General features: G+C 43.1%; 1 protein-coding gene and 1 long non-coding RNA gene across 5 annotated transcripts in view; one reads left to right on the top strand and one right to left on the bottom strand.

Annotated features, from left to right (window-relative positions):
* Positions 1–25,751, bottom strand: part of LOC133214132 (uncharacterized) — a 129,788-nt gene that overhangs the window by 57,741 nt on the left and 46,296 nt on the right. For all 4 annotated transcript variants that reach the window (XR_009726005.1, XR_009726004.1, XR_009726007.1 and 1 more), the window contains exons 2-3: positions 12,662–12,731; positions 3,197–3,242 (exon numbers count right to left, since the gene is read on the bottom strand). This is a non-coding gene — a long non-coding RNA (uncharacterized LOC133214132). The remainder of the gene's footprint in view (positions 1–3,196; positions 3,243–12,661; positions 12,732–25,751) is intronic.
* EFEMP1 (EGF containing fibulin extracellular matrix protein 1) overlaps positions 976–25,751 on the top strand; it is a 51,414-nt gene continuing 26,638 nt past the window's right edge. The window contains exons 1-4 of the mRNA XM_061356824.1: positions 976–1,162; positions 1,474–1,562; positions 4,470–4,518; positions 4,697–4,957. Of these exons, the coding sequence (XP_061212808.1) occupies positions 1,482–1,562; positions 4,470–4,518; positions 4,697–4,957 (391 nt within the window). The 5' untranslated portion in view covers positions 976–1,162; positions 1,474–1,481. The remainder of the gene's footprint in view (positions 1,163–1,473; positions 1,563–4,469; positions 4,519–4,696; positions 4,958–25,751) is intronic.

Here is a 25,751-nt window from a genome sequence, read left to right on the forward strand (position 1 = left end):
AACTCATGTTCAGCCATAGGAAGAGAGCTGCACTGCCACGGTACAGTGCCCCCAGAAGCAAAACTGAGGTCCTGAATAAAGATCCAGCTTATCCCCCTCAGTAGAAAGAGTTTCCTGGCACGCTGCTCCTCACCAGCACCATGCTAGCTATGAGTGCTTCTACATCTCTGTCATGCCTCTTCATCCTCCCTTCAGCTTCCTCACTGGGTAGGGAAATAAAGGTATTTCACCAGCAGAAGTGGCCTTTAAAAGTAATGGCTGCTGAAGCTACATGGTGTCTAATAAAACAGGCTTTCCCCTGGGAAGGGCTCTGGGGTTTTGTTTACCAGATCCAGAATGGGCAGGAGAACACATCAATCTTGCTATTTAACCTCAGGTATCTTGCCTGGATGCTCCATACTACTGCTTGCAAAGCCACAATTCAGCCCAAATTAAAAGTATACGTTTATTACACAGGCTTTAAAAACATGCTCCAAGGAGCCAGCCCAGCGCCCAGCATGAGCCAGCTCATCAAGAGCTCAGGTAAGGAGATGGCGAAGCTCATTTACACAGATCAACATGTCCCCACACCTCAGCGCTCCGGGTATCACAGCCCTGCTTCACACAACAGGGCAACCGTACCACAGACACTGCTCCACAGCCAGGTTACTACAGACCTACTGCAGTCTGTGGCAGGTAAACTAACATGTACCGCACCGCTTCCCTCCTTCCCACCTCCGCCTCATGGCGCTCCTCAACAGCCGCCAGCCCTCGAAGGCCCACAGCACCCAGAGCGATGGCCGCGCTCCCCTCACGTCCTGCCCCGCACCGCGGCTCCGGTGTCCCCGGCGACGGCTCCCCTCACGCACCCAACATGGCGGCGCGCCCCGCACCTGCCCCGCCTCAGGGCGCCCCGGCGGGCAGCAGCGCAGGGCCCTGCCGAGCCCGCCCCTCCCCGGCCCGGCCCGGCGGAGCGCTGGGGCCGCATCGGGGTCGGTAGGGGGCGTGCGGGGGCTCCGGCAGGAGCCGGGGCCGGTTCTATTTAGCTGAAGGCCCGCGGGGTGGGGGGGAGAAGAGACGAGACCGAGCGGGCGGGCGGCGGCACCGCAGCGGAGCCAGCGGACGGACTGTAACGCGCCGCCGGGAGCAGCGACCGCCGCCGTCCGCGCCGGCCCCGCCGCAGGTAAGGAGCGGGCAGCGCGGGGTGGCTGCTGTGCCGCGGTGCCCCGGTTCCTGGGGCGGGTTTGCGGGGCAGCGCAGGTGCCCGGCGAGGTTCTCGCCCTGCGGGGTTCCCCTGGTCCCCCCTTCACTGCACAGGGTGAGCTTGCACTCCAGAATGGCTTGGGCACCCGAAAGGTGCGCTGACACCGGACAAACAGCGGAACGGAGCTGAGCCGCCGCAGCCAGGTAGGGGCCGGGGCAGGACCCGGTCCCGGTCCCGGCGGTGAGACCGGTACAAACACCCCCCGTTCACTCGCTTGTCTTTCTTTGCAGGGTTCACGATGTTGACAGCTATGTTCTTGGCTGCTCTCATCCTTATTACAGTGCATTCGCAGGAAACGGAGGAAACCATAACGTACACGGTAAGGTTGAACAGAGCTCGAGGTAACTGCTGCTTTGCAGGGATTCTTTGCTAAATGACCCTTCAGCAAAACCAAATTCCTTGCCAATGTATAGCATGCAACATAAAGTTCTTCGGGCTGGGATGTTAACCAGAAAACAAGCTGTTCCTGCACCGAAACGGTGTTTTAAAGCTGAAGTTGACAAGATAGAGCAAAAGAGGCTACAACTGCCTGCTCCGAAAGCTTGTCTGTGCACCGAGCTTGGGGAACTGAACCTTATGAGGCTTTAATATTTGTTTAATCCACTTTCCTCAAGACAAGGTCCCTACGGACCCGAATTTGAAATGGATGGAATTTGACAGATAATTAGGTCAAACATTCTTTGGTGTTTTCTTTCGGATATTTGAAGCTGCTTTTAACAAAATGTAAGTGCTTCAGAACTCGCTGCTCTCAATGAAGCATCCGAGCCCTTGCAGTGACCACAGGACTTAGTTTCTGAGCTGGTTTTGAGCAGTGCTTTTGCATGGCTTGATAGATTTGCACAGGGACACTGGAAAGAGGTTTTTCTTGCAACCAAGTGATAGAGGTTTAAAGGGCTTTTTGTAAAGCTTCTTTTGAACTAATTTCCCTGTGTTCTGCCTTTGGCTTGCATAATGCATGTCGTAGAAGGAGTGGCAATTACATGGGCTTGGGCTGGGGAAAAACCCACACTTTCACATCTGATTTACAGTCGTAATCCTTGCAACTTGCTTCATATGGGTGGACCTCTGAATATGTGTACAGGCATTAGCGCAATGCCACACAAGCAGAAAATTCTGCACACATGCAGAAAGTTAGAGAACCACAGCCAAAGGCTCAGATTGTGCCTTATACAAGTAATCCCACTGAAGTCAGTGGGATGGCTCAAGCAAGTCAATATTGCAGAGTTGGACCTTAGTGTAGAAGATGGGGCTTAAAGAAGCCTCAAGTGAGCATCCAGAAGCCAGTCATAAAACACTTTAACACTGGGCTTTAGAAGCAATAAGAGTTTTGGAGGTTGGGAGTACTTTTCTTTAGAGGCTTCTGTGGTTATTTTGTAAGTCCCTATATATAAGTGGAAACTGCAGATTTACTTACCTTTTCCAAATCCAGCCTAACACAGGGATCACATCCCCCTGCTTTGCCTCATTTATTACATGGTCTATTCACAAAACTAAGTAGCACTTTCTGTTAATACCAATGGGAAACATCTGGCATGCTTATGATTTGGGTTCCTCTACTCCATTATCAGAGAGGTCTTAGCATTTAGGTGCTTCAATGATCATCAGACTCCAACCATATATAATACTACTTAAAAAAAAACCTTAGCCTTTGGACATTTTACTCTTAGGATGCTACTGTTTCTCACATGTGCATTGTATTCATTTAGAGCCAAATCCTTTTTTATCCCTTTCTATCCCTTCAGCTGCAATAATAGATGGATTTGGCTCCTTGCAGTTAAATAGACAGTACTTCTGTTGTGCATTAGCAGGAATTGGGCAATTCAGTAAGTGCATGAATTAGCTGTTTTCCTTTGGGCTTCCATTCTCATAGCTACACTAACTTTAGTGTTGTCACCTTGGCATGCAGTCATCCCATTAGATGGAGAATTGTGATACAATTTGCTGTGCACTTACCCCTTTGGAAGTAAAAGCCTCCAAAGCTGCAGATCACTGGTGTCACCTGCAAAAGAAGAACATATTTTTACTCTATTGCTTAGTCAGTGTTCTTTAGTAACAAGTTCCTCAAAATAACTTGAGGCTAGTGCATGGAACAAGTGGATCTTGGCACTGGAAGGGCAAATTTGTCCCTTGTATAGCTCCTCTGCAACAAGATTTAGCTCGCTTGACTGTGACTAATTACATTAGCTGACTGCATTCTTTTTTCTATAGGACCATTAAAGCAATATCCTGAGCAGCACAAGATGAGTATGAACCTACATAGTATGGCTCAGTTGATTCATTGATACTTTAAACGTGTCTGCTGTAGTTGGTATCATGTTGATACTTAGCTAATCAGTTTCTAAATGTCACTTGGGATTAAAATTAGCTGGAAAATGTAACGGGTTTGAGCAGAGGGATAATGAAGATGCCCACCCAACTGCAGGGCAGAATAGTTAAAATTCTTCTTCAGTGCACTAGTCTGCATTGATATGAATAGTTACTGAGTATAGTCTTGTTTGAATTTTGCAAAGTCTTATTTATACAAGTAGTCCTGTTATAAACTCTAAGTCCTGTTATAAACTAACCGTTTACTGTATGCCTCCCAATATAAATTGTTCTTCCTCGACTGCAGCTCCTGGAGTCATGTGATTGCAAAGCATGTGAATGAATTTCCAGCTGCCATGGGATCCTTCCCCATTGCTGGAGTGCTAATGGGAGAGGATGGAGCACAGGGGTCTGGTAGTCCCTCTGGTGAACTGGGAATTAAAGCTGTGCCCCCACTGGAAGGCAGGGGGGTTGGAACTAGATGATCTTAAGGTCTTTTCCAACCCTATTCTAAGATCCAAATACAGAAAAAATTATGCTTTTATGGATAAGGTTTTCATAGTGGTCAGCTGGATCTAAAGGTTCATCTATTCCAGGATTCAGCTAATTATGCTTTAAAGTAGCATACAGAAACAAGGCAAGGGGGCAGTGATGCTTTCCCACTTTGTTCCCAGCCCCAATAAAACCTACCTACTCACCACAAATGATATCTCAGGAACTTCCCAAAATAGAAGCTCTCTCTGTATATATTTGTTGTTCCTGCCCAGCAGTGCTGTACCAACAGCTGTTTTTCTAGCTTACCAAGGTATGCAAACACTGCATTTCCCTTAGTGTCCAACCTGGAGTTTATTGAAGTATGCTTGATTATTTTTCCAAAATAAGGAATCCCAAGTAGCCTAATATTTATTTTTTCTCTCTCTAGCAATGCACAGATGGCTATGAATGGGATCCTGTTAGGCAACGGTGCAAAGGTACAGTAAATAATACTTAAAGAATACCAATGGCAAGTCTGTCTTTGCAAATTATCACTGCACCCCCTTGTTTCGGACAAGGAGGTGTGCTTGCATGTCTCATTGTGTTCTTTGTGTTAATGGCTCTTGCAGAAGGTTCGCCTGTTAAAAGCATGACTTGTGTTGTTGCTAACCACAGATATTGATGAATGTGAAATAGTCCCAGATGCATGTAAAGGTGGGATGAAATGTGTTAACCACTATGGAGGATACCTCTGTCTACCCAGAACAGCGCAAATTATTGTAAATGAGAGAGAAGAAGCAGCAGCAGAATCCACTAGTGGTCGAAACAACGTCATTCGACGGACCCCAGCCGACCCTCACCGTGCCCCTCCAAACCCAACTCATCAAATCCAGTGTGCAGCTGGGTATGAGCAAAGTGATCACAACGTGTGCCAAGGTAAGCAAGCTGCCCTATGTTTTCCTTCTAGGATGACTGGAGTGTATGCAATACCAAACGGAATACCTGGAAAATGATAGCCTAGAACTCTTGTGTTTACTAGAATGTATTGTGGCACCATCAAACTGGACGTGTAGATGCTTAAGATGCATAAATAAAATACATGCATGTTGTTAGATTTCAAGGTACTAGAACTTGCAGGTTGTTTCATTATTTCACAGTATTGAGTAGAATTAGTTCTGTTCTCTGAAGAGCCTCAAAAGAAAAACCCCTTAAAGCAAGTAAGCAACTCCAGTCAAACACTTTGGGTTGAATTAAGTATGTCTTGGAGAGGCACTGCTTTGGCTAAAGCAGGCAACACAGCAAGTCATGTTCTAGACAATTTGTAAGGACTTGCAAAACTATGTATTTTTAGTAAATGAATGCTGAATGGAACAAAAATGACCACTATGTGAGCATTTGCTTAGAGCAGATTATAACACAGAAGAATAGAGTGTTTTTACTATGTATGAGGAATATTGCTTAAGTAGTAGGAACCAAACATCTGAACAGCTTGTGCTCTTCTGATCTCTATAGAAGTAGCTCTGTGCAGACCCTGCCAGCTTCCCTCCAGTCATAATCGAGCCAGCCTTCGAAACTATGGCAATGAAGAGCTTTCATCTGCGTGTACATACACGGCACACGGTGCCAAAATGCTCAGGGTATTAGCAATGTTAATTGTATGCATTCGGGACCCAGCCTCACAAGCACTACTGTAAACTAAGACTGTTTCATTTATTATTTTATATAAATAGTTTACTCTTCTACTTGCTGAAGTAACAAATGCTTCGTCCGCTGTTTTGTTTCCTTTCACAAAAGATAGATTCTACCCCTTGTTCACAAGCTGGGGTTTCCAGGCACGTTAGTGGGATACCCGTGCAAACAGAGGGCAAAACGTGACCCCATGGTTCAGCTTTTCCACTTTGTGGCCTGTAGCAGTATAATCATAGAAAGTAGTACTTGAGTGACTATAATCAGGGCAAGCTATAATATACAGTGGTAGTTCCTTTCTCCCTGGTATTCGTGTATACAGAACGTTATTTATCACTAGTAAGTAAATTCCCTGTCATTCTGAAGCACAGTAATCATCATGGAGGCTGGTGAAGTTATTTTTGTAGGCAAAGCCTCAGAGTTGCATTTCTGGCTTATCTGCTAATGTTCAACATTTCCGTCACTCCAATTCAAGAATGTCAAGCCAAGAACCTACCGCAGGAGGTCAGTGCCGTGATCCCCTTAACCCTGAGCATTCACTTTGGGTTATCAAGGGAAAAAGCAATGCCAAGGATGGCAAATAGGGTTTATTTCCTTACTTTAAAATAGTGAATAGCAGCAGGACCAGGAACCTGTGTTTGATCTGAAACCTGGGTTTGATCTGGCACTCCCTCCTTCAGGTGATGCTGCATTATGATGGCTGGCACTCATCTTCACTGGTGAATTGCAATACATGCTTCAACTTTAGTATGTAACAGCAGCTTTGACTAAAAAGTGCCAGTAATGCTAGCAAACATGAACATCACTTTTGCTTCAATGGCTTTAGGTACATAAATTGGGGCTAGCATAAGAAAGGTTAACAACATGTACTACCAATACCTTACATTCCAAATAAAGGTCAAGAGTTAGGGTTAACTCAGCTACCAACAACTGGTTAAGGTTTCTGCTGTTGGGAAGATTGGTGGTGATACATTACTATTACTTTACTCTATGCTCTGGCTTCCTGAACTTGCAGCTAAATATTTATATCAAATTCACAAATCTTTGGTTAATTCATAACAACAACGTGCTGTTGTTATAGTACCAGAACTTTTAAATCCTCAGACACACAAACTATGGTGAAATCTTGGGCTCGACTGAATCAGAGTTTTGCTACTAATTTCCTCATGCCAAAATTTCAATCTAAATGCAGAAAGCCTGGGAATATTAGTGCTTAAAAGCTGAAATGCATTGTACTGAATGAATTCCAGCTGGAAAAAGGGTAGTGGACAGTGTGCTTGAAAGGAAGGATAAAAGACTTTTGGAGCACTTAAAGCGTGCATTCAACTTCATGATCTTCATGCTTTGCACTGCTGAAAATATCTTATAAAAGATAATCTTGATCAGCAATGGTCCCACTGTGGATTTATTTAATTATAGTTAAAAGACTGCGCTATGATAACTGCTTGGGGCTCCTAGGGAGTGTAACTTACACATATAGTCACACTTGAGCTTGTTTTATTGTTTAGTAAATCAAATATGAAGTCCAGCTCCTTCTAATTGTTTGCAGATGTATGACATTTTCCTTCCAGTCCAGCAGCACTAAGTATTTTATAACCAATGTGAAAGTGTGGAGACCTCTGGTTAAAACAATAACATGCTCTGAGGAGTTGTATTACTGACATCATAGGAGAGCATGAGGGGCCTTCTGTTTAATGCAGATGTCCACTCCCTTTTTAAGCATTGGATAGGGAGGGTATGGAAGGCCAAACACATGCATGTTGGTTTGGAATAAACATGCATAAATGACACTACTCCTGTTGGGCTTTAGGAGGCTTCAGTGATGTGCTGAGCTCCACTGTTGGGAAAAGCATGGTGCAGTGTGGCCGGATCCTATTTCTATTGACAGGAATGAGAAACATTCAGTGAGGCACACGATTCTCTGCACTTCTTAATCTACCAAAACATGGCCATATGCCGGAGTTACAAAGGATACTTAATACCTTCTTAACTTCTGACCTGAAGAAAACAAGTGACAACTCTGATACTTATCAGTGTTGAGAGTTTTCTGCCTGCAGTACATGCTGTTATTTATTGGAGACCACACAGCACATGAAAGCCCCATTAAGGTTGGATAGGGCTTGGAGCAACCTTCCAACCTAAACCATTCTGCAACTCCATGAATAGCACAGATGCAGACTGATCACAGAGCACAGTGCCTTGCATAAGACAATTCCATGGAAATTACTTCAGCTTCCTATGATATAAATCAGTTTTATAACTAGCAGTGATCAGAAACACATTCTTGTGTAACTGTGTTGATGTCAGAAGTGTGGGTAGCCAAAATTTCCTGGGAAATTCTTAGGAATACCGCATGTGAGCAGTAAGTGCCAGGAACCCCCCAAACTGATGAAAAGGTGAGGGGAGGTTATTCTGGAGTAAGATCTCTTATGCAGGAAATGTGCAGTCCTGAGTTTGAAAACACAGCTTCAAGTTAAAACACTTTAACTGTACCTTAAATTCCGAGTTTATGACCTTAACTAATCCCCCCTCTCCCCATGGTCAGTTCCCACTTCACTGCCGCTTCTCTATTTGCCTTTACCTCGAAAGGGCTGCTGAACAGGTCCTTAAGTTAGACTCCCACATGTGGCGACTTCCACCACCCTAGGGAAGCAACTCAGAAGTTCTGACCTGTCATTGTAGGAGCATCATTCCCACTGGGAAGAGCAAAAAACAGACTAAGAAATGGTTTTAAGCAAATTACTGAGTTAGCTAATAGTTGCAGCTACTTTTTGCCTGATAAAGAACCAAACAGCTGCACTCTGTTGCCTGCATACAAGGTCGAACTGGAGTTCTAGTGTGTTGTTAGGCTCTCTGTGATTGGAGTCTGCTCCTATTGAAGTCAAATGAAAATCACCCAATTAGTTCAATTTTGTCAAATCCAGTCTGCAGGAAACCACTCCTAGAATGTTAAGGACACTTGAACGAAAGTAAAACCAAGCCAAGGTACCAAATAACCTGTAAACTTGAGGAGGGAAAAGAACTTTCTTTTCTTGCCTTCCTATCATGCTGGCAATGCAAGCAAATCAGCAAGCAAACATTCCTGCTCCTCAGCTGGATCAGCTACCTGCATTTCTCTGGTCTCTTTATAACCCCTTTGCGCTACTGTGGCTGTACAATACAGGTGGGAGACAGATGGTAATACAGCATATCAATGATTTCTTATAGAGAGAGAGAGAAATGCTTTTTTCCAGATAACTCTGCCTAGACTTGGTGGGTGTTGGCTGCTTTTTTCCTTCTCTGTTGGGGGAGGGAAAGAATGAATGTCTTTTCAGTGCTGTAGTTATTTGTCCCCTCAAAATCATTGTAGGGGTCTCTTCATTGGTAGGGTCTTTTTTAATCTTTCCAGTACTTTCCAAGCAACTTATCTAGGCTTTTACCTTAAGAAGTTAACTTACTGTAAACGAGTCAACTCTGTGTAAGTAAGTTAACATAGTTAACTTAGTGAAAATAAGTCAAATAAGCCTAAAATCTTTTTTAAGGAGGGAGGGGCAAGGCTCAGCAATTCCTGTTTTGTTTTCCATACAGAAAACCCTTTCTATTATATATATGTATATATGTTAGGGACATGCAGCTAGCACATAAAGGACATAAAAACTGGGTAAGTACAGGTGTACTCAGCCTAGCTCTCTGCAGAGCTGCCTCAGGTTTGGGTTGGAGAACCCAGTATGCCTGAAGCAGGGTGCTCACCACTGATGTCTTGGCTGGGTGCAGACTGTGCTTCTGAAGTGCATGGCCTAAAGAGCTCCACTCGATGCGCTTTGATGTGCCTCACTGAGAGCTCTTGGCACAAGCAAACCAGATCCCCTCCAGAGGAAACTAAACCAACTGCACTGCAGGAGGGATGCTAATACACACAAGCACTAACAAGCCTTCAGGCTCTGGGACCAGACTAGAGAGACTCTCAGAAGTGTAGGTGCTGGGACAGTGGAGCCCCCACACCAGCTTCTGTTGTGCTCTTGTGAACCCACACTGTCTGCTAATGTAGAGATAACCTAAAATCATGGAATGGTTAGCATTGGAAAGGATCCTAAGGTCATCCAGCTCCAACTCCCTTCCCATAGGCACCTCACCATAGACCATGTCACCCAAGGCTCTGTCCAACCTGGCCTTGAACACTGCCAGGGATGGAGCATTCACCACTCCCTGGGCAACCCATGCCAGTGCCTCACGACCCTTACAGTAAAGAACTTCTACTTTATATCTAACCTGAACTTCCCCTGTTTCAGTTTGAACCCATCATCCCTTGTCCTATCACTACAGTCCCTGATGAAGAGTCCCTCCCTGGTATCCAAAATACACCTGTTTCTTACAGGAAACATTTTGGAGAGCCTTTCATATTTCATATTGCACCAAGTTTTCCCCCTTCTTGTATTTAAGGAGTACTTTAAAAAACGCTTTTAGGGCTACTTTTAAAAGAACCTGAGTTGTGACAAGTTTAGTTCCAGAGGTGTTATTCTCAACAACACGAGACCTGCTGAGTTTGAGGATAGGGTGGGGAGAGAGGCTTTGGTAGGAAAAATAAGTTCTAGTTACCTGATTCAGGATTCCGTTATTCATCAAAGTGGGCACAGTTCATAAGCATATATGTTTGGGCACAGCTCATAAGTATATATGTTTCCTGCAGTACTTCAGGTGCTGAATACCTGTGGCCAGCAGTAGCCACCTTAAGAGACTGACCATGCCCTTTGAATAGTAATTACTGGGAAAAGCCATAGGAATTTTGCAGGTCTAACAGTATCCACCATAGAAGGCTACAAACTTGGTACTGAGTGTTCATAGATGCCAATTAATTCCTCATACATTTGGGTGCATCCTGCAGAGATCATCTTTCATCAGCCCATCCTGAATCAACTGTTCAAACTGTTAATGTGTGAAACTGCTGCCTTTTGCTGCAAAGAGTCCTTTCTGCAGCATCTCTTTAATAGTCTTGAGGGACCTGAAGGGAGGTCACAAAACCTCATCTTGTTTTAAGGGCCTTAGGGCCTGTTTTGGGGCACTTTAAAACCTTTGGCCACTCTGAATCATCTCCCCATCTGTGCTATTTGCACAGCTGTGAGTGTCATGTCAAGACCTTGGATAGATCTTCTCTGTTCTTGTCTGACCATTTTACTGTGAATATCCATCACGAGCATAAATACTAGCAGCTGCTTTACTTCCTTGAGTTCCTTACTGCTTTTCCATTATCCTGACCCCTGCAGGAATATGCTCAGGACGTTGCAGCTCAAGATTCATACCATATGCTAACCACACTGAGATTGAGGCAAGCTCCTGAAAGTTGTATTTACCTCAGCTTCCTGAACTGTGATTATCCAGGCAAGCCTAATCTAGACTTGAAGTAAACTCATTAGCAGCTCTCATAGCTTCTTCTTCAAGACAAATGGGATTGTGCAGTAGTCCCATTGACTGTCACACTTTGGGGTTTGATTTGTTGATTGTGAAAAGCCTGTTTGCTTAGTAGCTCTGATGAGGCTAATGTTTTGACAGGCAGAACATAGCAAATGTATTCAGTAAGCCTGAAGAAAGTCCAAACCTTCAGCCATCTGTCCTCCTTCAGAATCTCACTCCCTAAGCCAGAGGTCTTTTTCATGATGCAGTCAGGAATAACACCAGATAGCAAAGGAGAAGAATGTGCTTATGTCTTGATCCTGACTGGACATCCCCGTATACTTGGCACCCCATTAAAAGGCACACAGTATTTATATATCTATTCATGGAATTCCCTGTCTCTGTTGCAAACACTGACACAAGCATCCCAGAAGTCAGCAAACCCTACAGGGAGCTGTCATCTGTTGCATTCTGTAGCATCAAAGAGCTTAGAACTTGACTTGTGGGAGCATGAGCTGGCTTCAGTTCCCTGTTTCAATACCTGCTGTCAATGAATTGTGGTTAACAGCACTGCACTGATACCAAGCTCTCCCTAGCAATAACAGCAGAGTGAAAGCACCCTGGCAGTCTCTCTTAGCACCTTCCTTGGATAATTTTATAGTGGTACAATTGCCATTTTGTGGAGAGATTCTTTCTCCCATACTTCCATGAAAGAATTGCAGCGATGTTCTCAATGTGTTTGTTTTGAGCTGGTCTGCAGTTATTTCATCCTGGGCTACTACTGCATTACAGTTCTTGAGCCTGCTGAAGGAGGTTGGGTGTTCCTCCTTTCTCTGACTGTTTGCCCAGGGTAATTTCCTCTCATCCAACACTTTTTGCTCTGTTTTCAAACCTGATTCAGATTATTTAATACAAAATGAACATGCTCTTACCTGTGTTTTACTCTCATTTTTGAAGTTTGGGTTACTGAGTTACCTTTTCTAACCCTAAAACATTTCTGAAGGATCTCAGCATTACAGACACAGTTTTTCAAGCTCCAAGACACTTCTTGAGCATTTTTACTGATAGGGCACTAATGTAGGAAACCAGAAAACTGGTTCAAGAGCTGAAGTTCAAAACTGTTATTTTCCTCATTTTATTCTCTTTCCAAGTGATTTTCTTCATTTCTTTCTAAGATGATAGCTACTGTTTCTCCTTGCCTTTCTGTCTGTGCCAAAATAGTCCTACAGGCAGAACAAAGCTTCCCACAAATACAGAAGTGGTCTGTTTGATTCCTCACTGTAGCACATAGTGATATTTATGTTCTTTTGCATATCCTTAACTAAGGAAGAGTATCTCCTGCACTACAGCCAAGTGAACCAGTGTCCACCATTACCTGTGTTTAAGCTTGGTTTCATATAAGTTGAGGTTGGCTGTCTCCTTTCATTATACTTACAGAAAACTTCCTCTTATCTTCCTTCTGTGATGCTTTTTAAGCTATTTTTTTTCTGGACTACCACCATTAATGCATGTTCTGTAATAATTCAGACAAGATTTAAGCATACTTTCAGCTGGAGGGTTCTTATCAAAGAGAAGTTTGCCACATACCTGCCAAAGTTCAATTGCTTCTGTCCACCTGCTTGAAAGATCTGAGCTTGGCTGTTAAGACCTCTTCTCTCTGTATGTGACAAGAATATATTGAATAGGTAATTAGCTATATATAGGTTATGGGTAAAAAGCATGAAATTTCACAAAGATTCTGTCTGTTTTCATCTTTAAAGTGCTACATTTTGGGGTTTGTAGCAACCAGGTAGCATTCGATTTGGAGAGAAAGCTATCTCCCATAATTCAATATACAGCAAAACTTAACTTGAAAGAACATATTAAATGCAGAAGAATCCTGCTTGTACCTTCTTTCACTGACATTTTAACTTTACTAAAAATACAAGAGAGTTTGGCAATTACACGTAGCTCAGCATACATGTAGTTACTATAAATACATTTTATGCTCATTCACATCTGTGCTTTATTTGTTGATCTGAAATCATGTTAGAAGTTGGTCCTGGTGTAAGTATAGAGAAGAAATCTCATCTTTGTTATGTGTAATTACATGGTAAAACCTGTAGCTTTGAAGCTGGAAAAGTTACTAAGCAAACAACATGTGTGACACGCACCTTTATAAGCTACAGTGCTAAGAAAAGGTTCTTCATGCCCACAAAGGAATTAGACATCTTCTGGCATAATGTGTCCCAATCACATAATTCAACATTTTTAGAACTAGATATTCACTAGACACTTACCTGTAGCTGCTACCAAATACCTTAAATAAGTAACTTCTGCCTGCAAAATGCCCCGGAACTATTCTGCAGTTAGGTGGTGGGGTTTTGTTTCTTTGGTTTTTGGGGGGGAGTTGGTTGGGATTTTGGAGGCTTTGGGGTTTTTATTGCTCAGCTTGCTTATTTTCATTTCTTAATGTCAAAACACAAGTTTTCAGCGGGTGGGCAAAACAGTACTTGCTTGGTCAAGGATAATGGTGATGACTAAATGTCTAGCCACAAGTAAAATTCATAAATAGGATGATAAAAGATTCAGTGTACGAAGCTGTATCTATATCCTGGGTAGAGAGGTTTCTTTGGGAAGCTTTGAATCTGTCTTTATTAACTCCTGATTAAAGGAATCACGCCTTTGAGTGGACATATCTCAGTATCTTTTAAGCCTATTTAAATCAGTTCTGAAAGGGAGAAGACATGGCTGAGCTTTCCTTCACAAGATAAATTTAATCTGAAGGACACTTCTAGTCTAGTCATGACCCGGGATGACATGATAAAGCAAATCTGACATTGCACTTGAGCTTCTCTGGTCCATGCCTGAGCTGATGTTCTGTGTGGTTTCCTGAGTACAAACAGAACTTGTTCAAGGATTTTTATCCCCATATGCCTGCATGGGTGGGATTTCTGTTAACAGGTAACTGGTCATAATGTGTGCAGTCAGCCCTCAATGGGTAGTGAAAACAACATCCCATGCAGTGATTTGAAAGGTTCCAGCCGGAATGGCTTCGGGAATGGTTTTTGTCCATCAACACCAGTAAAATCTTCAGCCTGAGGTTTCAAAGTAATCTGTCACTGTCTACCCATGAATTTTTACTGCCAAAAAGATGGTGTTTATAAAGGAGAACTGGCCTTCTGCTGGCCTCTGAGTACATAATCTCATCTATTTAGAGACTACTGACACCTAAATTCCACTCTCAGCTGTAACTTGCACCAAAAGAACTTTCAGTCAGATTGCTGTGTAAAAGTGGCATTGTACAAAGACTGAAGGTTGGGTTTCAATACTTAAAATTCACCAGAGTTAAAGAAATCCAGGGTGGGGGAAATTATGGGATGAAAATATACCATAATGCCAGAGAACCAGTAATATCAATTATGGCATATCTCTTAGCATCAACATCACTACTGTAACAGCTGCCTGTTCTAGCAGAAGTAGCTAGGATTGGAAAATGCAAGGATTTTTGAGGTGTAACAGTTTTTCTGTATGTTTTTAAAGAGGTTGCAAATAAGCTAACATTTAATAGAGGGACTGGCACAGAGGAAAGGAATAAACCATGGCAAAGTGAGCAGAGATTTAGCTGTGATTTTAGCCGCCTCTTGACCTTGCTGATAAAACTATCTTGATCAGAAAGATGGAAAAAGCAATCTTTTTCTTGTCTAGATTTACTCCATGGAGATTTTGGGGTACCTGGCCTGCACTAGAAAAGAGATGGAATCAAATACACATTTAGAAGCAACAAATACAGTTCAGGATTGGGAACAGGTTCACCTAAGTTGATGAAGGCAGCATCATTTCAAGAAATAGATATTACTGAGTGCCTTAAAAAATACTGAGTTCTACATCAAATTGGAAACCATTTTGCTTTGCACCTGCGTTACCACATCTTACTTGTACTTTTATATCTTGTATTTGAAGCACTTTGTTAGTGGATTAATTCGTTCTCAAGAGACTTTCTTATCAGGAACAAGTTCTCCACATAACTTTTAGATGATAAAGGTGAACCAGATAAGGCAATGTACTGTCTGTCACGCTTAGGGCTAGTTAAAGGCAGTAATATTTCAATGGGCAGTGTTGTGGTTAGTGCACAGTCACATCAGAAAGAAGCAATGCTGTGGAACACCCACATATCTGCCCTTGTAGGCTGTGAAGATACCTTCCTTACTTCATATCTCCCAAAAGCCGTTGGAGAGGGATCAGAAAAGTGTGCAGAATCCAAATGTCATTCCCAGGGGTAATATAAAAGCTCATTTTTATCTGAAGTCATCCTGCTTGTGTTTACTCTGCCATCTAGATCTTCTTCAATCTTATCTGGCTTAATGTAAAGGATCAAGACAGACCCTTCTTCCATCTGGGTCCATCTTCCAGCTTGCTCCTTGAGTAGAAAAGAAGTCAAAGGTGGTTGCAAGACCCTAAGATATTGCCAACGTTTTAGGCTCAGTACTTTTTACCTAGTGCAGAAGGTACTATATAAGCAGATAAAAATCACAGAATCATAGAATGGTTTGGGTTAGATGCACCTTCAGAGCTCATCTGGTCCAACCTCCCCGCAATGAGCAAGGACATCTTCAACTAGATCAAATTGTCCAGAACCACACTCAGCTTTGAATGTCTCCAGGGGAAGTCAAGTCAACACCATTGCACTGGTTGAGCACCTCTTGGGCTGCTGGTGTTAGAAATGGGAGAGCATTACTCAAATGAGCCTGATGTTGGGAGAATTATAACCATCCTGATATGGTTTGTGCACTTCAGAAAGTGGGTGCAGGAGAAAACCACCCATTTTTCCCATCAAAAATACTGTTTGCCCATTATTTAAACAATCCAGAAAATGTATTCCTGCGTTTTAATCTCTTATTAGGCATGTGGGAAATGATGATTTTGAAGATGGAGCTGCTTTTGTTATTGTGTGTGTTTCAAGTTAGAGTATTCCTCTACCAGAAACTGTGGTTCTGTGTGCCTAAAAAGGGGAAAAATCCCCATTTCTAGAAGATATTTTTATGAAAAGGCTGCCTCATTATGTATTTAAATCAAAACCTTCTCTCCATTATGATTACACTCAGATTTCAGTATCCACCACGAAGAGAATCTCTGCCTTACTATGTATGCAGATTTATAAGGCTCCAGGCACCTTTGAAATAAATTGAAAGCACAGCCATGTAATAAAGCCAAACCCAGACACTAGCCAAGGAGATCCACCCAGCAACACCCTCGAACACCCTCATCCTCTTCCCCTAAGCACAGCTTTAGAGCTCTAGTCTTGATCTTGTCTCCGCTTTCTCCACCCTCCGAAAGCTTCCTGGGGGATTCCCCAGCAAGCGGAGCAGCCGGAGCTCTTCCTCCTGCACAAACACTTTGCTTTGCTGGGCTTTCTTACCTATGAAACAGCTCAGGAGTGCGGCTGTTTGCAGCCTGCTCAGCCTCTTTCAAGGGGGATATTGTAAAGGAGGAGCAGCTCACAGCAGGAGAAAGCAAAGTTTGGGGGTGAGGAGAGATTTAACAACTGAGGGGAAAGGTGTGTGGCAAAACCACACTGGAATAATGGAAGGGTTGGAGAAAGCAGGTTTGCAGCTGCTGTTTCCCACTTTGAAACACAATTCAAGGCTTTATTTATGATGCTGAAAGGTGCAGAGAACCCCAGGAAAGGGAGTGCTTCCTGAACTCACTGCTAGAGGGTATCAGCGAAGCCAAGAAGTTAAGAACCTTATTAAACAGAAGTCTAGATATTTTATACAGTGAGACCAGAAGTTAAAGAGCAGCAACTTCGAACAGCAAACCTGACTGATATGTTTAGGGCAATCTTTAATTATTAAGGAATGTCAGGATGTTGGAGAGCAACTCTTCAGAGACTGCAGTGATAGAAGAGGTTCAAACTGAAACAGGGGAAGTTCAGGTTAGATATAAGGAAGAAGTTCTTTACTGTGAGGGCGCCGAGGCACTGGTACAGGCTGCCCAAAGAAGCGGTGAATGCTCCATCCCTGGCAGTGTTCAAGGCCAGGTTGGACAGAGCCTTGGGTGACACAGTCTAGTGGAAGATGTCCTTGCCCATGGCAGGGGGGTTGGAACTGAATGATCTTAAGGTCCTTTCCAACCCAAACCATTCTATGATTCCATGATGAGGGTAATTGTAAGAAAGTGGACTGGCAATATCTGTACCCTTCTGAGGTATCACACGCTGCCTGACTTGACAAAGCATACTGAGTTCAATTTTCCATCTTTCTGCACGTGGTGACTGCTGCAACCTGTGATTGAGCATAAATTCCCCCAAGCTTTGATTAATCCATCTGGTGGACATCAGATGTTCGGTACTGCAGTGGAACCATTCACTTCTCTGCAAGCTGCAGAAGGTGGTTTTAGAGAGCACAGACCAGTAAAGTTCCATTGAAAGTTAAAACTATTGGGAAATTTCAGGCAGAAGTTTCAGTAGCTCTGACAAAGTGATGTACAAACAGTCCGATCTGATTGCCAGCTCTCAACTGCATTTAAACGTTGCTATACGGAAAAGAAACCAGGTCTCAATATCAGAACATTTTCATGATAGGAATCACAGTTTGTTATGGTGGGTGTTGAAGGCCAGGTTGGACAGAGCCTTGGGTGCCATGGTTTAGTGTGAGGTGTCCCTGCCCATGGCAGGGGGGTTGGAACTGGATGATCTTAGTTTCTTTCCAGCCCTAACTAGTCTATGATTCTATGAAGAGCATGCAATACTGCAATTCACTGACATCCTTTTGAGCTACCACAGCTTTCAGGGTCCTGACTTAGGCTCCATCGTAGAAAACATGTGCCTGGAGAAGGAAATCTGTCCTGCTCTGAACAGCTCAGTGGTGCATGGGTTTCCATACTTTAACAAGCACATGCTTTCCACAATACTATTGCTGTGTTTAGTGCTGTATTTGGGACTAAAGCAGCAGCAGCAGCTTATAGCATTCTTTGCATTTGCTTCTTTGTTTTAGTATCTGTCATGTCCAACCTCGCCAAAAACTGGCCTCAGCAAATTCTGGCTCGTGGATGCTGTGGGAGCCCCGGGGGCTCCATACACATGCCTCATCTGTGACCAAACAGGGGCTAAGGAGCCATTTCACAGCGCCTTGTCCTCAGGGTGGAGTCACACTCCTCCAACAGCTATGATCAGTAGGCTGAAAGCAAAGTATTAAAGAGACCAAAGGGACCAGTTGGGATTTGCACTGACTGAATGGCCGTTTGGGGGGTTCAGCCAGAAAGAATGATTCCGAGTGTCTAAAAATACAAAAACCAGCAAAAAAGGCGACACAAAAACGTTGTTTTAATTTGGCTGTAACATTCCAAGCGGGACAGCCGTGGGATCTGCCTGGATCAACTGGAGGCCATCACTGCAGAACACCGCAGAAGCTCACGCAATGCCCCAGCTCACACGCACTCCAGCTTTATGGCATGAAGTTCCAGCACTGTCTCTGTCACACAAGTTCAGATTCAAGACAGCATTACAGTTCCGCTGGGATGTGGTTGGGATGGGCTGGGTAGACAACAGCCCTTAAAAACTGGGATGATAACATGCAGGTTTTTCCATTCCTATCATTTGTCCTTAATTTGAGAAATTAAATGCTTATGTGCCATTGTTAACTATTCTTAGCACTAATTTCACAACTTAGCCCAGGGATGACCAAATGGCTTCTTTACAGAGTTTTTTTTCCCCTCTCAGTTCACATCTGTCCTGCGTTTATTTACTTTGGTGCTTAGGTTGCATAAAAAAACCTCTTGTGACTCAGCCTCCATAAATGTTCTAATCAGAAACCTCACTTCACTCAACTACTGCCTGAAGAACACTATCTGAAAAGCCAGAGGGTAGAAAGGTAGTTCCCCATCCTGGTTAATAGCTTAGAGTGTGTTTACAACATCATAGAATGAGTCAGGTGAGAAAGCAGCTCAGGAGGTCTCTAGTCCAATGTTCTGCTCAAAGCTGGGTCAGATCCGAGATTAGAGGTCATCAGACCTTTGGACCAGGAGGTTTATAAAGTCAGGGCTGGAAAACCACTGTGGATGGAGAGGGCACAATCCTTCTGGGCAGCCTGTTCCACTTCTTGGCTGCACTAATGGTGAAAGAGGTTTTTCCATGTATCCAGTCAGAATATTTCCTCCCAGTTCACCCTGGATGGATAAAGTCAGACAAGAGAGATGTGCTAAAGATACAGATTATTTTTCCCCCTTCATTTTTCATTATAATTCTAGCTGGTTTGCATCAATCCCTCAATTTTACCTATCAATCTATTTAGACTTACTTATTCTTTCATTTGGCTGCAGCACAGAGAGGCTGGCAGTCACTGGGGAAAGCTTCCTTCTGCAAGGCACTGTATGCACAGATGCAGTGAAAAAGCTCACCTGAGAAAACCTCCCAGGCTCGTACTTCCAAACATTTGGCTTGCTTTGCCTCTTGATTTTCTTCAACAAGAGGATATCGATACTATATTAAATTTATATTAATAAATTATATTATAAACACCCATTTGGGGGTTTTACCTACTTCCAAGACTATTTCTTACTGTACTTTTCAGAACAGAAAATTGTATAAAACTGCTGTATTTATGGGAAAAAATGGGTTTGTTTTCTTACTAAAGATGAAGGTGAGGAAGTGCTTTCCATAAGTGAAAGGAACAGAGTCCTGGGGCAACTCCAGGTTTGACCACAAACATGTTCAGGGGGAGCAGGCTAGGGAGAAGCTGAATGTCATTCCCAGCTTCCCATGACGCAACTCTTGCTACAAGGGAATCTCAGTTTCAGTTTGGAAAAACCCAAACGAACAGGAATATCAATGTGTATCCACAAGCCAGGGAAAAAACAGGAGAATATAACATTTCACTGGCTGGTGTCTTTGCTACTTAACATACAAAGCTCTGAATAAATGCAAGGATTTATTCACACCTAATGCCCACCAAACTTCTTAAAGGACTGGAAGTATACCAAGACTGATTTTAATAAGGAAAACCACTGTTTGTACTTTGAGGTATCATATTAAGACACACTTAGTTGTGTTCCAGCATTTAGAGCACATTTGGATCCCAGCAATTCCACTGACATCTTTGCACGCACCTAAATTTACACAATTCCTGCATGCTATCCTGAATAGGAATGAATTAATCCTTCACCTTGTTGCTAGGAATTTTAAAGAGCCTCACTAAAATACTTGCCAGATCAAGCCTGTAATACCAAGCACAGACTAATCCTACTCACGGGTGGGTAGGAAATGCTTGGAAGGATAGGAGGGAGTAGCCTTGATCTGAAGGAATGGTGCTGTTTACTCAGCTTGCAGTTGCATTGCTGGGAGAGAGTTTGCAGCTGATTCTGCTGAGTATCCATCTGGTCTCACATCTAATAGCACTGTCCCTTTTAGATACTCTTCACGTCATTTCTGTATCTGCTTCATTCTTTATTCTCTCCTCCTCTTTACTTCAACTGGCAGCAAGTGCCAAAAAGTGACTGAAAACAGCAATTCACACTGTGCTCCTGGAGAAATTACTATACAATTAGCAGCATTGCAACGTGAGTTTCAAAATGTTAATGAAATAAAGCTGCTCCTTTAGGAAATGAGATACTTTATGATTTATGGTGACTCTGAGCAGGACTGTGAGCAGTGCACAGTGCCAGATGGAAAAATACTGTTGCTTTTACTAACCAGATACTTCATGCCACTTCTGTGGGAGGTGATGCCTGGCTTGACTGAAATAATCATCTCCTCTGCATCCTCTCTGTAAAAGCTTATCCCTTGTAGAAAATGAATTGTTATGATCTGAAAATCAGGTATACTTTCTTCATCCTGAGGAGCAGAACGATGCCGTGGACATGAGTGGTTTGGGACAGCATGACACGTAGCTGTGTGTTCACACAGTTCTTTCCATGAACTTCTCAGATTCATTTTCTGGCTCAAGAGGCTTTGCTCTCTACTACTGGACATTTTGGGCGAGCACATGTACATGTAATGAGTATGAAGCCTTGTGGGACAAATAAAAATTACTGCACAAATAAGAGTCCTAATAAATCAAGCCCAAGAGTTTGAGGTCAATATGCAGAATTAACCCATTTACTGAACATTCTGGAGATAAGAGATCATTGTTCTTTGCTTTGAAAAGATTTCTGGGTTTAATGTGTACTCGGCCCTTACTTATCTGTTATGCTTTGCTTCCTTTTTATTTTCCTTTCATTGAAAATGAGACCTAACTCCTTAAAAATCATTTGGACTTGATCCTAAAACACATTGAACACTTCCCAGTCCTTTGGAAAATAACAGAGTACAAGAACTTTCATGACTTAGTTTTCATTTCTCTGAAACCTTGAAATCAGTTCAGAAGATCCTATCCTGATATTTCTTTTCTTCCATAGTGATCTTTTTGCCAGTCCATGAATTCTCCAAAGCATCCTAAGAGTCTCTTAGATCCTAAATAAGTTTAGATGCAGATCCAGCTACAGAGCATGTTCAGCTAACTGCTGGAAACCAATCTTGTCATTGGTCTTCCACCAGTTTTTTTGCATATCTATTGGTAGCATCTGATGAATTAAAACCAGCCTGTAAGTCGATGGAGTTGGTTAGGTGCTATATATGAAAGTTTTCAAGCTACTAAAGCCTTCACATTTAGAGTCTGTTAAAAATCTTGCCCTCCTCTTCAGTAGTCCCTGTGTAGAAATCTTCTGTTTTGCTTATAAAGATCTTTACAGGCCACAAACATCATCACCTGCCAGACTGGTTCTTGCTCTCCTTTGAAATCCTCTATTCTGACACTGTGGTTGCTTGCAAGTGGCCCTGTCTCTGAGTTCAGAGTTTGCCTATCAGCAGAACAGCAGAGTCCTCATCCATGACCTCCTGTAGGCCAGCAGCACAGAGAAATACAATCGCTATGTTAGATGTCTGAAGCTTACACAATAAATGTGAAGTTGATTAGCCTGGGAGAAGTCTTAATGTTGCAATAGTTTGGGTTATTCGAGGTAACACAAACTATAGTAGCATAAATAATAACAGAAGTGGTAAAATTACCAAAACACCTTACTTTAAAACGCTTTAGCCTCAGAGTTTTGAGGAATTCTTCCCCTAATCCTATTGGTAACATGCTTGTAGATGTTTACTTTTCCTCCACTATAAACAGAGCATCATTAATACATATCTCCTTGCTTTTCCTTTTAATTCTATTTTTTGCTCTTGGCATTAATTACTTGGATACAATTGGTCTCCCCTGGAGTCATCCTCTGTCAGTTCATCTCTTGCCTCAGCAGCTGTTAGAAGATAGCACTTCCACAAGGAAAGGTCATTTATTTTGCCACCCAGCAGATGCATGGGCATGGCATGGACTCTTCCCTTGTACTGCACAGCTGCAAAGCCAAGTGGACAATCAGACATCCTGCAATTAAACCCATCTGGAAGGCATTTGAGGCTACAAGACATCTATGAAAACCTTGAGTGTGATTGACAGCTTTTTCCAATAGCTTTGAAGGAAGTTCTAAATTGAGAAATCTCTTCTCCCATCCTGCAAGAATTTATGAGCAAACTTTATTCTGACCAACCAATATTGGCCTGTATTCAGCAGCACATGAGGCCCTCATGTTCCCCTGTGGCTCGTGCTCATCAGTTAACCTCTGCAGTGGTCATGGAAAGGCTAAAGTAGATTTTAATCAAACATTTATGACTGTCTACTTAGAGAGTTGTGCTGAGCAATGTGCTGATAATGTTCTGGGCATCCCTCAGGAATGCCAGGATGAGACAGGCTGCAAATCCTTGGCAATTAGCTCATACACTCAATTTGCAAGAAGATCAAAATCTGGGACCTTGGGCCTTTTAAAGAGGGAATGAAATAGACTGAAAACCAAGCAAAACACCTGAAGAAAAGACGAAGAGAAAGAAGTGCCTCAAAGCTGCCTTTCCAGGAAGGATGGCTAACACTTCCCCCCCTCTTCTTTCTTCCTGGATCCAGGAGTAAGAGAAATGTCTCAAACAACAGTGTTAAACAATTTGTCCAGTGAACCCATTAGGGTCTGTTCCTTTCCTTTCCCATATTAGCTGGTTTGTATGGGCATCTGTACTAACAGTTGTCCTGCAGTATATCTCCTTATACCTGCACAATAGGCTCCATGCTGCTGGTGCTTTTCAGTGCCTGCCAGTGACCTAGAGCCAAAAGACTTACAGAATCATAGAACAGTTTAGGTTGGAAGGGACCTTCAAACCTCACCTAGTCTAACCCCCTGCAATGAGCAGGGACATCTTCAGCCAGATCAGGCTGCCCAGAACCACATCCAGCCTGGCCTGGGACCTCTACCACCTCTCTGGGCAACCTGTGCCAGCGTTTCACCATCCTCATTGTAGCAAATTTCTTCCTCATGTCCAGCCTGCCAGACATCAAGCAATGGCTAATAGCAGTGCACCCCTCTGAGGGCTGAAATGGTTAATGTCTCCACGACCTTGGCTCCGCTGCCTACGTACCATCACCATGCTCTGGGGAGCACCCGCACTTTGCCACAACCACAAACAGTTTCAAAAACAACCATTTTCTTTACTTAGGTTGTAAAGTGCTCTTTCAGGCATTTCAGGAGTAGAAGGGATTGCCAGAGGAGCCTCTTCTCCTTCCACGATCACCTTGCAAAGCTGATTTTCTCACCAGAGCGTGTTTTGCTAACGTATGTTTCTCTCGCAGCACTCCCTTACCTGTGTTCTGTACATTTGAAGATCGTCTCGAGACTTGCACAGGGCTGTATCTATTTTAGCTATGTTTTTATTGGCAGCTCATGTATACTACCATGCACCCACGTGAACGAAATTACAGAGCCCGGACAACTTTTGTACAGAGTTCCTCTGGCCACAGCTTCTCTGTGGGTTTCGTTTGGCAGAAGTGATATCAAGCAGAAGTCTTTTCCCTCAGCTCCTGATGTAAACTAAAATACACCTTATAAATAGAAAATACAGGCACTGAGAGCATTGCCTTTGGGCAAACAGCCACCTTTGGGCTATGGGAAAAATCCAGTTAGATATGATTCATAAATATAATGAATAGGGTGCCATAAACTCGCTTTGCTCTTCACAAACAAAGGCACATTCTCCACCTTGAAAACTTAGAAGGGCAGAATGCAGAGGAATAGGGAAAGAAAAACAGGAGGAAAGTCAAAGTTGGCGATTTAAGGGAAGAAAAAAAAATGGGGGCTTGAATGAGAGTGGAAAGTGTAATTCTGAAGAGCATCAGACAATGTGTGGAGTAAACCAAGGGGCTTTGTTGGGCCTGGGATCCCTCTGTGCCTCACTTGTGATGAGCTCCAGCTTTCATTTAGCAAAATGCGAAGTGTAATACATTTCAAGAAGTTAGTTTGTTCTTTTAAGTTCCAGTTGAGTTGAAGGCTCCTATTGATTACAGCTGGAGCTGGATCAAGCCTGAGCTGACTGTGCTCTCCTGGCAGACTCTCACTTGTAAATACCTTTCATCTCATCCAGCAGTGATAATGATGTGCTTAGATGATGTGGCAGCAATTATTTATCTGCTGCGTTAGGTTTTCTCCTTGATGCTGGCCAAGTACCCTAAAGTCAGACCATAGAAAGGGATGCTTCCATTTTCGTCAAATCTTATGATTTCTTCTGAAGAAATGGTAACAGCTCTCATGTAGTTTAAGTAGTCATTTGTTTCCTCACTCTCACTAATAAATTTGGGAGCAAAGAGCCCTATTCCACTGTATTTAGCAAGTTGAAACATGTTACAACCAACCTGGTTATCTGATAGCACACCCCAAAGGAAAACCCCTCAAACCTTCTGCTTTCCCAGGTTTCTGAGCATCCTCCCTCCTAACCAAAGAGGAAGCCGAAAACAGGGAGCGGTGTCGACCTTGGTTGCTCTCTGACTGGATTTACACACTTGCTTAATACTGTGTAAATACTGGAAAATAAAGCATGGATCTTGTCAAACTGAAGAACTTTGCAAATAAGGAGCATTAGAAACAGCACTAACAGCAAATAGAGCTGAAGTATCTACTGCCAAGTCAGTGAGAGATCCCACGTCCTGCCTGGCAATCAGTCTAAACACATCCTTTCTCCCACTTCAAGTGACCTTTTCAGGTCAGCAATGTTGTGTGTTAGCTTAATATTTTAAAACTGGAACTTTACTGGTATTTGGCCTACTTTTTCCTATTTATTTTCTAAACAAATGCTGGCCACTCCCTGCTCTCGGCAACCTTTTAAGCTTCGCCAGAAGGCTGTGAAGATCACAAGGTAGAAAAAGAAAGCGAGGAATAAAATCACATGCTCAGGCAAACAAAAGCAGGTTGCTGCATTCCACCATCCCCACAGCCCTGCGAGCAGGCTTCAGGAGGACTCTCCTTCCTCTAGGAAACACTGCTGAAACCTCAGTTGCAGTGAAAAGTGCCAGGATTATGGTAGCACAGCATCTATGCCGAGGCAAACCCATGTAACTTCCCAGCCAAAGGGAAAAAAGAGCTGTCCCAGTTGCTACTTCTACTTGATTGCTTAAGGGCAGCTGGGAAGTGAGATCCCAAGCCTGAGAGCAGAGCCCATCACGGTTTTAAGGCAAAGTAATTTTGGACGAAAAAATAGCTCTCTCTTCCCAAGGAAACTTCTGGGTTTAAAATGTTCGGGTTTATTTATTACAGGCGCATTGAAAGAACAAAGTCATTTTTTGGTGTCTTTTTGTTCCTGAACACAGAA

The sequence above is a fragment of the Neopsephotus bourkii genome, unplaced genomic scaffold (assembly GCF_033783945.1).
Source record: "Neopsephotus bourkii isolate Nb327-2 ecotype Australia unplaced genomic scaffold, CSIRO-AGI_Nbou_v1 NB_873, whole genome shotgun sequence".
NCBI classification, from domain to species: Eukaryota; Metazoa; Chordata; class Aves; order Psittaciformes; family Psittacidae; genus Neopsephotus; species Neopsephotus bourkii.